The 12125-nt window shown below is 45.9% G+C and overlaps 2 protein-coding genes across 2 annotated transcripts; one reads left to right on the top strand and one right to left on the bottom strand.

The window, feature by feature from the left end:
• The first annotated feature begins 455 nt into the window (after nt 1–455).
• Nucleotides 456–6454, top strand: znf277 (zinc finger protein 277). The gene is made up of 12 exons (XM_022764598.1): nt 456–489; nt 2098–2311; nt 2491–2579; nt 2926–3008; nt 3227–3318; nt 3501–3611; nt 4100–4232; nt 4382–4449; nt 4607–4703; nt 5388–5430; nt 5693–5867; nt 5976–6454. Exons 1-12 carry the CDS (start codon nt 462–464, stop codon nt 6163–6165), a joined length of 1323 nt encoding a protein of 440 aa, XP_022620319.1. The 5' UTR covers nt 456–461; the 3' UTR covers nt 6166–6454.
• Nucleotides 6455–6597: 143 nt separating this feature from the next.
• On the bottom strand, nt 6598–10861 carry LOC111235969 (kinesin-like protein KIN-14E). The gene is made up of 10 exons (XM_022764545.1): nt 10853–10861; nt 10651–10764; nt 10395–10561; nt 9645–10305; nt 8526–8668; nt 7945–8005; nt 7404–7615; nt 7122–7308; nt 6856–6951; nt 6598–6759 (listed from the first exon to the last, which is right to left on the bottom strand). Exons 1-10 carry the CDS (start codon nt 10859–10861, stop codon nt 6598–6600), a joined length of 1812 nt encoding a protein of 603 aa, XP_022620266.1.
• Between the last annotated feature and the right edge of the window lie 1264 nt (nt 10862–12125).

Below are 12125 nucleotides of genomic sequence, written 5' to 3' on the forward strand. Positions count from 1 at the left end.
TTTACAATGAGGAAATTTCACATCGTGCTTTCATGACCTACTCTGGAGTCAGTCATGGAGGTGATTTATATTACACGCTAATGTACATGTAAAAGATTTTCATCTACTCATCTTTATCTCTTCTTTTGTGATCAGTATTGATTTTATACGTAGAAATCAATCACAAATCAATATTCATTCTGTCTGTATTATCAGTTTACTTTAAGAAAATAATAGTTTAATAATATTTTGCAGGGGACATTCTGTGCATATCATAAACGTTGAATTAAAAACAATTTTAAAAAATTCAAAAGTAATTATTTAGCACTGGTCTTCAACATATAGTTTTGAAGCACTGTTGTCAAACACGTGAATGCACCATGGCGTAATTTGCGTTTACGAGGAGACCATGAAAGCGGCGCACGAATTTTGCGTCTTCTGATTGGTCCGTTAGCCGCTGTTTTGACCACGTGACAGCGAAGATGGCCGCCAGCGACGGGAGTAAAGATGGTACGTGGAAGTTTTAAAGGTGTCGGTGGATTGAACGGAGCTGTTTTGCGGCGGGAGCGGGTTGTTTACCTGTCACTGAAATATTACTGTTACACTCTACTGTAACTGACCGGAAACAGCTCGTCACTTTGCGATGAAACGAACTTGCTAGCAGTTAGCCGCCTAGCAGGCTAAAGGCAGCTGCTGGCGTGTACTACACATTAACCTTTTCGTTGCTCGTTAATTAATTTAACTACCACTTTATTCTGAAAATACTACATATAAAAATCAACACCACCCTGTTACAACCTGTGTTTCCTTTATTTAATGAAGGTAACGTCCGTTTCTCCATCTGTCGAACGTTAGCCATCGTTATTCAATATTCAAAACCTTTATTGACATTGTACAAGTTACAGAAACAACGAACTCAAATGCGCTACATCACAGAAACAAACACATAAACATCTGTATATAAAAGACAGTTGATAATAAGTTATTAGCCATCAATAAACAAAACAAAACAATCTAAACACAAGATCACTTTAGTTGCTGCTCTGGTGCTTTCAATCATAGAACATGATCTTCTTCATTAGAGTTTATCTGCTGAGGAATTGTGTTCAAATTTTCTTTTTTTTTCATTTGCTGTAACCAATATCAGATAATACTTTTTTCAATGAATCAATCAAACTTTATTTACATACCTTTACGTAGAAGTTAGTGGAATTCAAAGAGCTTTACAGATAATAAGACGGTCCAAGTGTAAATGGTAAAGCAATACACACAAATGAGGCAACAATTAATTACTATTTTCATTATTAATTAATATGCTAATTGTTTTCTCGATGAACCATTTGGTTTATAAAACATCAGAAAACATAAAAAGAAGGGTCATTATCATTTCCCAGAGCACAAGGTGACTTCTTCAAACTTTCTTGTTTTGTCCAAAACCCCAAAATATTCACTTTAACGTGAGACAGAGAACTTTGAACCATTAAATTACTGACATTTTTGTATAAAAAAAAAATTTTCCTTTGATCAACTAATGGATTGACTAATCGTTGCAGCTCTACACATCCATCCATCCATCCATTTTCTTCCGCTTATCCTCTAGTAGGGTCGCGGGGGGGCTGGAGCCTATCCCAGCATCTAGCTCTACACATGATAATACCAAAATGTTGTAAAATGAATGATACAACAAATAAAGAAAGATAAAAAATGAATAAACTATGACAAAGAACAAACAGTTTCAGTGTTAACTGTATAACTGTAATTTATGAATCGAAAACACCTCGTCTTTTAAGAAAATGAGGTTTCTGTGACAAAATTTGGTCTGTACCAAAACGTATTGAGGTCAACTATGAAGCATTAAAAGAGACAATAAATCTACTGGAAAAAGTCATTGATTGGTTTTTATAGATAAATAACTTCTTCACAAAAACATTTTTAAACTCCTAAGAAAATGTCACCTCAGACAAAATGAATTCCTCAGATTTGTTTGGTACCTGACGAAGTAACCGGTGCACAGATACTGTTTATGTATCATCTGGCACATCTATTGATGATCATTGATTAGCGCACATTGGGTCAGTGTGGTGTGTTAGCTAACCTGGAGTCGTCGTCCTCCCTCAGGTCAGGACAGTATCCTGGAGCCGCTGTGTTTTCCGGAGCAGCCGGCCGACGGCTCCAGTGTTCCCAGTCTGCAGCATCCCAGTGCCGAGCCGCTGGTGTGTCTCTTCTGCTCCGAGTCCGTCCCCCTCCTGCAGAAAGACGTCCTCCTCAAACACCTGCTGCTGGAGCATAAGATGGTCATCGCCGACGTCAAACTGATCGCAGACCTCCCGAAGTAAGAACCCTGCTCTCAGTCGTCAGCTGCTCTGCTATTTACTGCACATACATGTGTATTCTCCACATCATGTAACTGTTTCCACAGACTCAGTGGGAGTAAACTGTTTCTTTTATGCGTCTGTCCTTCACCGTGCTGACGCTGACCTGCTGCTCTTGTGCACACCTGTTCTCCATCAGGTACATGTTGTACTGGAAAGGCAGATTCCTGGAGCAGCCGGTCACAGATTTCTGCAGCGTGATCAAAACTAACTCCACCGGCCCGATCGGTGAGTCTCTGTATGAAAAGAAGAACATACGGAAACAATTACTGATTTGATTTTACAGAAATCATGATTCATCTTCTCTTGAAATCTCATTCATTTTTGAGAGCATCATATTATCAGAGCTGATAATAAAACCTAACTTGTAGTGAATCTGTAATTCTCCTTGAAGTTAAGACCTGTCTCTGTACTAAGAAACTAAGAAACTCAGTACTGAAAAGCTTTTCCTGCATCTATTATCTGTATGATGTGAATTCAACAGTTGCTTGAAATTCTCATTTTACATACATCTGCTCAGGCTAATGGAAATCTTGTCTTCAGAAACCTCTCCTATAACAATGTGTTCTTGCAGAGAAACAAGAGGACTACTTCCTGCTGTGTGACGTCCTCCCTGAGGACCGAGTCCTCCGAGAGAAGCTGCAGCAGAAACGACTGGTGAGTCCAGATCCTGCATCAGACTCCATTTCTGTCTATTTTCTGTCCTGAGTCAAAAACTAAAATACTCCCTGCACCCACAAAAAGCATGAACTAGTTTTTTTAACTGAATATAAAGGAACCCCTCTGGTGAAATGGAAGCTCTTGTTTGTCACACAGGAGGAGGTGTTGTTCTTCTTCTTCTGTGGTGTTTTTCTAACGGCTCTGGTCTTCCACAGGAGGAGGTTCTGGAGCAGCAGCAGAAGGAGAGAGACGACAGCAGCTTCCATCGTCTGTGCATGTTCTGCAGTGAGGAGTTCAGTGGAAACAGGTAAATCACCTGTCACGTGTTCACATCAGCTGGTTCGACTTGAATTAAACTTCCTGTAACGTATGAAGGTGCAACAGTTAGAAAACCTGTCAGAACTCTCAGCTCCAAACCTGTTGGTTCCATGAATCTTTAACAACAAATATATAGTTTCACTTTATGATAAAACTCACGTCGTGTCTCAGGTCGTCGCTGCTGAACCACATGGCCAGAGAACACTCCTTCAGCATCGGCCTGCCCGACAACATCGTCTACTGCAACGACTTCCTGGACGCTCTGCAGAGCAAACTGGACAAGTGAGAACAGACAGTGATCATCAAGTTAAAACTAAAGTCATGTGCAAAAGTTAATTTTAGTGAAAGTTTCCTGAAAACTGGTGGATTATATTCAAACTGAGGAGTTTCAGTTGTGCGTTTTGTAATGAAAAGACAGATGACAGCGCAGACTCTTGATTAATGGTTCGGTTCGTTAAATATCAGAAATAATTTCCCACAGCTCAAAGTGACGTCTTCAAATGTCTTGTTTTATTTGACCAACAGAAAATATTCAGTTTGATGATGAACAACAAAGAAATTCATCAAATCCTCACGTTGGAGAAGCTGGAACAATTATATCATCAAAAAAGCTGCAGATGAAGTTTCAGCTGATTGACGTGTCGGTTAATTAACGAATGATTCCAGCTGTAGTTTCCAGTATGTCTGTTGAATATAATTGTTCTTTCTTGTGATTTGTAGTTGAGGTTGGATTTAATCACATTTGCTTTTTTTTGAAAATGTCCTGTCAGTCTTCAGTGTTTGTACTGTGAGAAGACGTTTCGAGATAAAACCACGCTGAAGGATCACATGAGGAAGAAAGCTCACCGCCGCATCAACGCCAACAACCACGCATACGACCGCTTCTACGTCATCAACTACCTGGTAAAAAACAAACTTCATACACTTTGACTTCTGAGATGTTTGAAGGCAGGATGCGAGTTGTTATTTTTTAAGAGACGCTCTAAAAAGTTTGATCGTTTGAAACATTTTCTCTCCGTGTGTCTGATCTTCAATCGTCGGTCTCCCGTCAGGAGCTGGGGAAAACCTGGGAGGAGGTGCAGAGCGAAGACGACCGAGAGCTGGTGGACGATGAGGACGAGTGAGTATCTCCAGCAGGAGCCGCACGGGTCAGAACACATCCAGCCTGGGTTTTACTGACTTCCTGTTTCCACCCGCCTGTTTCCGTCTCATTCACGTCGTGTCTGTGGACGATTAGACGACGTTGATCTAATTCTCTGTCTCTGTGTGGTCCACAGTGATTGGTCGGACTGGCAGGCTCATCCAGTGTCAGCGGTGTGTTTGTTCTGCGATCATCAGTCGGAGACGATGGAGCAGATCTACACACACATGAAGGTTCAACAAACAAACTGAATTTACAGGAATTAAAACTGATTCTAGGATTGTCTGAAAAGACTGCATCAATAAGTGGAGAATCTGAGAAAAACACAATGTTTAAGTGTAATTTTACCATGTTAGCATGAAGCGTTCACTCTAGAGGTGAATAAACTTTGGCCTGTTGGTGGTGCTGGATGAAAAAGTCAGAGAAACCGTGAGATTTGGTAACAGGACGTTAACTGTTGCTTCAGCTTTGGTTCAGACTCAAAGATCTCAACAACTCAAACGATTGTGATGAAATGTGGTTCAGACGTTCATGTTCACCTGAGGACGAACTGTATTAACTGTAATGATCCTGTTTCCTCCAGCGCCGCCATCAGGTCACATTTTACTGTCATGACCAGACACCTGCACCGTCCCAGCAGCCTCGGCTCTACTTAGTGTTCTAATTAGCAAATGTTAGCATGCTAAACTAGGATAGTGAACGTGGTAAACATTATACGTGCTTAGCATCTGCATGTTAGCATGCTGATATTAGCAGCCCTGCTAGCATGGCTGTAGCTTTGTTTACTTCACGAGTGGTAAGAATGCAAAGATGACAGTTTGTGGTCTGGGGTGTGACGAGGGAAACGTGTGCAGATGTTGAAGATGAGGAACTTTTTCTTGTCATTTTTTACATCTTTGCGTGTCTTGTGTTTTCAGGAAGCCCATGGCTTTGATCTCCACATGCTGAGGACAGAACTCAGTAAGTAAAACACACGACAAAACTAACTAGTTTCTAAAAGCTGCATCATCATCGATATCATCTTCACCCTCAGTGAAGCCCTGAAAACAAAGACGTATAGATTTAGTTTTGTCCTAAAAGAGAAACTGGACACAGGAAGGTTCAGTAGTCCTGGTTTTAATCTGGATAGAGACGTGCAGATTAAACCACCGACTGTTGAGGGTTTGAATGCGACTAAATGCTCATATAAACTCACAACCCTCTCTGGTGCGTCTCTCCTCAGACCTCAGGTTCTACCAGCAGGTCAAACTGGTGAACTTCATCCGGCGGCAGATCCACCAGAGCCGCTGCTACGGCTGCCAGGAGAAGTTCGACTCCAGAGCCGCCGTCCTGCGACACATCATGGCTGAAGGTCACGTGATGAAGCTGCCGGACGTGTCCACCTGGGACCAGCCGCAGTGAGTCCAACAGACAAGTAGTTCCCGAAACTCAGAACACAATTATCCCTGTAACACAATCTGTCGAGCAGAGAAACGCAGTGATTCCTGACCTCAGTCTCTCCTCAGGTATTACTTCCCCACGTATGAGAACGACGCCCTCCTGTGCACGCTGTCCGACAGCGACGAGGACGAGAGCGTCAAGACGAATCGCGGCGAGGACGTCCCTGTGATCGCAGAGGACATCTCCAACCTCAGAGCCCTGAAGCAGAGCAGCGTCCTCAACCAGCTGCTGAAGAGCAGAAGCTCCTGCAGCTAGGACCAGGGACGGTTGGACAGGTCTTCCTCTCCTCAGACTCGCTGTCCTCCGTGCAGCGGCCTGTGAAACGCATGGACTGCAGATCTTTCTGCAAACGACGAATAACACGACGCAGCCCCAACATGCACTTTAAAGCCGTCGGAGGCTTTTTCAGAGGCACAGACTCAGCTGCAGGTCCGATGTCGGTCAGCAGCTCCACTTTTACTTGCTACAAAATTCCATTCAAACAATAAAAGAGGGATTTAAAGATATGAATATTAAGTTTATTATGTAAAATAAAAATCATCATACTGAATGAAAGCACTTGTTTCTTTCTTTACGAAGTCGCTCAGTTAAAAACTCAAACCCTGAGCTGTGACACGTCACACAGAAGACGCTGACGTCCAGGAACTAACAGCATCGTCTAACTGTTATAAATATTATGCTGGAGCTTCAGTTGGTCGTCTGCTTGGCGGTCTTGTTGTTCTTCGCCGGGACGATGTTCTGCGTCGCTCTGCCGAGTGAAACCTGACGGATGGTGGAACCGAACTGCAGCGTGCTCAGTGTCTCCACCGCGTCCTTCACGTCCGGACTCACGTTCACAAACACGCAGCACTGCAGAGGAAACACACGGAAACACACCGTTACACGTGGTAACAGTGACACCAGGTGGTGTCAGAGACCTGATGAGCTGTGGGTGTCAGAGTTTACCTTGGCGTCTCCGCTGAGGCAGGGCTGCAGCAGGTGGGTGAGTTTAGAGTTCCTGAACGGGATGTGGAGGGCGTTACACTTCAGAGCGCTGAACACCTGAAGAAGAAACAACAGACACCTTTAACCTGACGACACTGATGGGGGCGCGGCACTAAACCCACAGATTTAAAGTTTAAAGTTGTTGGGACAGACGACGAATACCCTGAGAGAACCTTTCATCAGGTGTGTAAGGACTGAACCAGGTGAGTCCTCGGTGTGTCGTGTACCTGTCCCAGCGCCGTCAGTGATTTATTGATGGCCGCCGCCTCCACCAGCCTCTGACCCTCGGCTTCGGTCTTGGAGATCCGTTCAGATCCGGCGAGGTCGCACAACGTGAGCGTCCCGCGAGACGTCAGTCCCGACACCTCGTCTGAACCCTCCACCTCCAGCGCCACCACCAGGTGAGACCGAGAACTGAGGAGGAGGAACCACAGGTGTGAATGTGTTAAATAAAGAGAGGCGTGACTCGTGTGTGAGCAGCGACACTAAATGCTCAGAATCTAAGAAACCTCTGTATGTTCATCTTGGTCGAGGCGATCTTCCTGTTCTTCTCGCCCGTCTCCATGACGTTGAGGATGTCAGCCTCGGTCTGGACCTGGATCCGGGTCAGTCCTGGGACCGCCACCGACTTCCCCTGGACTCGGATGTCCAGAGCAGCGGCGCCGGGGCTTTTGGTCAGAAGGTCGTTCAGAGTGTCGTTATAAATCTCCAACATGGAAATCTGAAAAGAGTGGAAGTCAGCTGTGAATCAGCTGGAGAGTCAGCTGGAGAGTCAGCTGTGAATCAGCTGTGAATCAGCTGTTGAGTTCGCTCGGAGCTTCAGGTTGTTGCTGTGAGGCTCATGACGAAGTCGGACTTGAAAGACAATTTGAATTTGAATCGATTTACATTTGGACTTGGAACTTGACGACAGCAGGTCAGATATGATTTTTAAAACTTCAGGTCTTGTTTAAATACTGTGAAATCTTTTACTGATCTAAAATGTATTCAACCAGAATGAATGAAAATAAAGTGAACAGCAGTTAAACATCTGGTTTTCCACTGTCGTACCTTCAGAGTGTAGGAGACCTTCTCGTTCTCTGCACAGATACGAAGCAGCTCTCGTATAGACCTGAGAGAGAGACACACACACACACACACACACACACACACACACACACACACACACACACACACACACACACACACACACACACACATTAACTCTGTGAGCAGGCCTGAGGGAACAGGAGACGATGATGAGCAGATCTCCGTCTCCTCTGACAGGAAACCCGACCTCGCTGTGTAAACCTGATGCTTCACCTCGTCACGTATTGATGAGCCGTTGTCAGGTGACACGTCGCATAACGAGGCGCAATTAGTCTCGTTTGGCCCCTGACAGCGAATCGCGTCGCAGCGAGAGAACGGCTGCAGATGTGTTGAAGAGTCACACCTTAAATATTTAACTGGTCGTATCGAGGAGGCACAGAAACCCTCTGCAGCTGTAACAGATCAGCAGGTACTCCAACTGTGGGATGTGTGTGTGGGTGGCTTTCAACCACATTTCATGATCTTCTTCCCTGATAAATTTCATGATAAAAACTGTAGTTTGGTTCTTTATTTTTACATAGTTCCTGTCGGATCTTCCTGACCTGATGTTGACTCCTGGGTTCTCCTTGCTCCCCATCATGGTGTAGGTCTTCCCTGAGCCGGTCTGTCCGTAGGCCAGTATACAGACGTTGTATCCGTCCACACAGGAAGTGATCACCGGCAGAGTTCCTGCAAACACGTCCTCCTGCAGAGAAGAAGAAGAGGAAGCAGCTGTGAATCTGTTGGTTAGAAAGAAAAATGATTTTCATATTTGCGGTGCTCGACTTGATCCCTGTGGGACTCAACTCTTTAAAGATTAAATCAAAGATTATGAAACATGATGTCATTTTATTAAACAGCTGTTGAACAAACCAGTCTGTTGGAGGGCCGCTGCTCTCTGAAGGCCCAGAGCTCGTTAAGCTCTGCAGCTCATTAAGGCCAACAACCGGCCCTCCCTACAGGCAAATTAGCAGCATTGTTGTGTTATTAACAGTGTGCTGGGTCAGATTAACTGTAGTTTCTCTGCTTCCAGTGTTTGTGTTCAGATAAACGACATTTCAAATGTAAAGAGCTGAAACTAGAACTGGACGATGTGAATGAAATCAGAGTCAGAATATTTCCCAAAATCTGCAGAAATCAAAATTATAGAAAAACATAAAAGAAACTTCAGTTAAGAGAAGTGAACTGAGCTCCACCAGACAAACGCTTCTATATTAATGCTGTGAAAGTATCAAAGCCTCAGTCCACAGAGAAATGCACACAGCCTGTATTCAGAAACTGAGCCTTAAAACCAGCCGTCAGGACTTCTGGAACTTTGTGATGTCACAACAAAGCAGTCACCAAGCCCCGCCCACCTGGACCCACCATCCAAACCTTGCAGGATTTGATTTCTCTGAGTGTTTTTACCTGAAATCTGCTATATTTTTATTGGATCACTCAGAAAACAGTCAGCCAATCAGAAGAGAGGCTCAGAGCCTCCTCTCTTCTGATTGGCTCACCGACCTGTTGTTACTAGAGCTCCAGAGAGAAGCCTGAGAGAGGAGATGTAAAACTACACTGAGATGGTTTTTATATCTTCTGATGGATCAACACTTCAAATAAAACACAGAAGAAGAAGAAACATGGAGCTTTAAAGTCTTTCCTGTAAATGTGACTGATGAAGACTCCACTGGGTTTGTTACCTGTGAGCTGCTCTGAGGATAGACTTTGTCAAAGTGGAACTTCCTCCTGCTCCCCCTCTGAACCACCACCACCTCCTGGTCGTCGGTCTTCTCCAGACAGGAGCTGGAGGTCGGGCTCTTCCTGCAGCGGCAGAACACCCGGATGTTTCCCTGCAGCTCCAGCAGCTTGTTGTAAAGGCTCTTCCTCTCCACCGCCTCCCTCCTGTAGAGCGACCGCAGCTCCTCCACCTCCCCGGCCGCCTCCTGCTCCACCTGGGCCAGCTTCCCCACGGCGCCCTTCAGCTGCTCCAGCTGGTTCTTCATGTCGGTCATGGCCTGGCCGACCGTGGACCGGAGCTGCTTGTTGGAGACGTTGAGCTCGCGGGTCAGACCGCTCACCTGCCGCAGCTGGCCGGGGTCCACGGCGGGTTTGGTGACGGTTCTGGCGGGCGGGACGGCAGGAGCCCGGCGGTTCAGGAGAGACCTGATCTTCTCTCGGGCCTCCTGCTGGTCGGCCTCCAGCTCGGCCAGCTTCTGGTTCAGGTGCTGGACCACGTCCGTCAGGTAGCGGACCTCCCTCGCCAGGTAGCTGCTCCTCTGGAAGAGGTTGTCCACCTCCTTCTCTTTGGTCTGGAGCTTCAGCCTCAGATCCTCGATGACCCGGTCCCGCTCCAGGAGGGCTCTGCTGGGTCAAGGTCACATGTTACTTCCATGACAGGAACACAGGGAGGATCACAGTCTAAAGGTCTGAATCCTGCATGCGCTGCACACCTGAAGGAGTTGAGGTCAGCGTAGTCGTGGTCTCCGCTGGGAGACGCCTGCAGGAGGATTTCTCCGAACATGGTGAGGTAGACGGAGGCGACCTCGTCAGGGTCGTAGTTACACTGTCTGAGCGCCGCGGTGATCTCCTTCTGGTCCACCAGGCCCGGCAGGGTGGACTGGGACGGAAAGCCAGACACACATCAATCACACCTTCATCCACCCAATGACGCTCAGACACTCAGAGCAGCATCACAGTCTTCCTCACCATGACTCTCTGCACTCGAGCTTTGACGAACTCCACGTTTATCTCCCACTGCAGCGGCAGCAGCAGCCAGACGCCCGACTGAGGATCCCAGAACCTGCAGACGTTCACCCTCTCCTGGAGAAACACCACGACACCGCTGGAGGAAAGTTTCACATTTCACACACTGTTCGTATCCGAGCTGATCTCCAGCCTCGTCTCTCACCTCGAACATGTAGGTCATGACGGTCCCTTTGCCCTGGATGTAGACGCTGCCGGTGCGGTCGTCCTCCCTGACCGCCGGCTGGCTGCTGGCCGCCGTCTGCAGCTGACCGGAGCCCTGAGGGAGAAACCGCAGCTTTCATCCTGCAGCATGTTCTGCATGTACACTAACACACTCTGCACATGTCCCCCTCTTATGGAAGCTCCTGCTCTGTGGTTCATCATGTGCTGTAAAGTCTCAGACCTCAGTGCTGGCGGTGATGAAGCGTCCCTGGTTGTTCCACTCCTTTGGAAACGGCTGCAGGTTCTGGAAGAGACAGAGAAACCGAAGAGGAGCCGCGAGTTTCAAAAGTTTCAAACCGGGTCTGTTTGTGTCACGTTTGTTACCTGCGACTCGTCGACGTAAACTCTGTTGCCATGGTGATTGAAGCAGCTGTAGAGCGTCCCGTTGTTGTGGAGGAAACTCTCAAAGTCCAGAGAAACTTCTTCACCTTCTGTCCCGGTTTCCTGAGAGCGCAGCGCGCGGCACGGACACAGGTGAGGTCAATACAACATTTGACCTTCTACCAGCCACTGATGTCAAAAGCTTTAGTGCAGAGATATAAAAACATTGCATCATGGAAGTTCACACGATGAGCAAGTGATAATATACTGAAATAAAAGACGTCTGTCTCTCAAATCCAATTCATACATGTGTTTAAATCTGTTAGTGACACTTCTCCATCCACCTGACAGGTGTGGCATATCAAGATGCTGATTACACACCCGGGCTGGTCACAATAAAAGCCTACTCGAAAATATGGAGTTTTATTTTGAAAAAAAAAAGATGAATTTCTCATGAATCGGGCAACAGATGTGCCTTTTTCTGATAAATGTCTGTTTTTCAAAATAAAACTCGATGAAAAATGAAAAATCACGTTTTTATCTCTCACTTTTATCCCTTGTGTCTTTAATCCAAACTGTGATTAACGCGTCACACGAGCTGTTTCTGTGTTGTGTGTCTCTTGTGTTTTGTTGTGCAGCACTTTGCTCAACACTGGTTGTTTTAACCTGCTTTAAAAAATAAACTTGATTTGAGTTGATATTAAACAGCTGATTCACAGAAACAGTAACAGTGACGTCATGTGATGTGGAACATGTCAGATACATTATTAATGTGTGAGTCAATATTTTAAACGGCAGCTCACAGTCACAGCTGGACTCAGGACGGTGTGAGTGGTTCTTTCTTCTTCTCCTTCTTCTTCTTCTTCCTCCTTCGGTTGCGTGTAGCTCTCCTC

The sequence above is a fragment of the Seriola dumerili genome, unplaced genomic scaffold (assembly GCF_002260705.1).
Source record: "Seriola dumerili isolate Sdu_G_001 unplaced genomic scaffold, Sdu_1.0 BDQW01000550.1, whole genome shotgun sequence".
NCBI classification, from domain to species: Eukaryota; Metazoa; Chordata; class Actinopteri; order Carangiformes; family Carangidae; genus Seriola; species Seriola dumerili.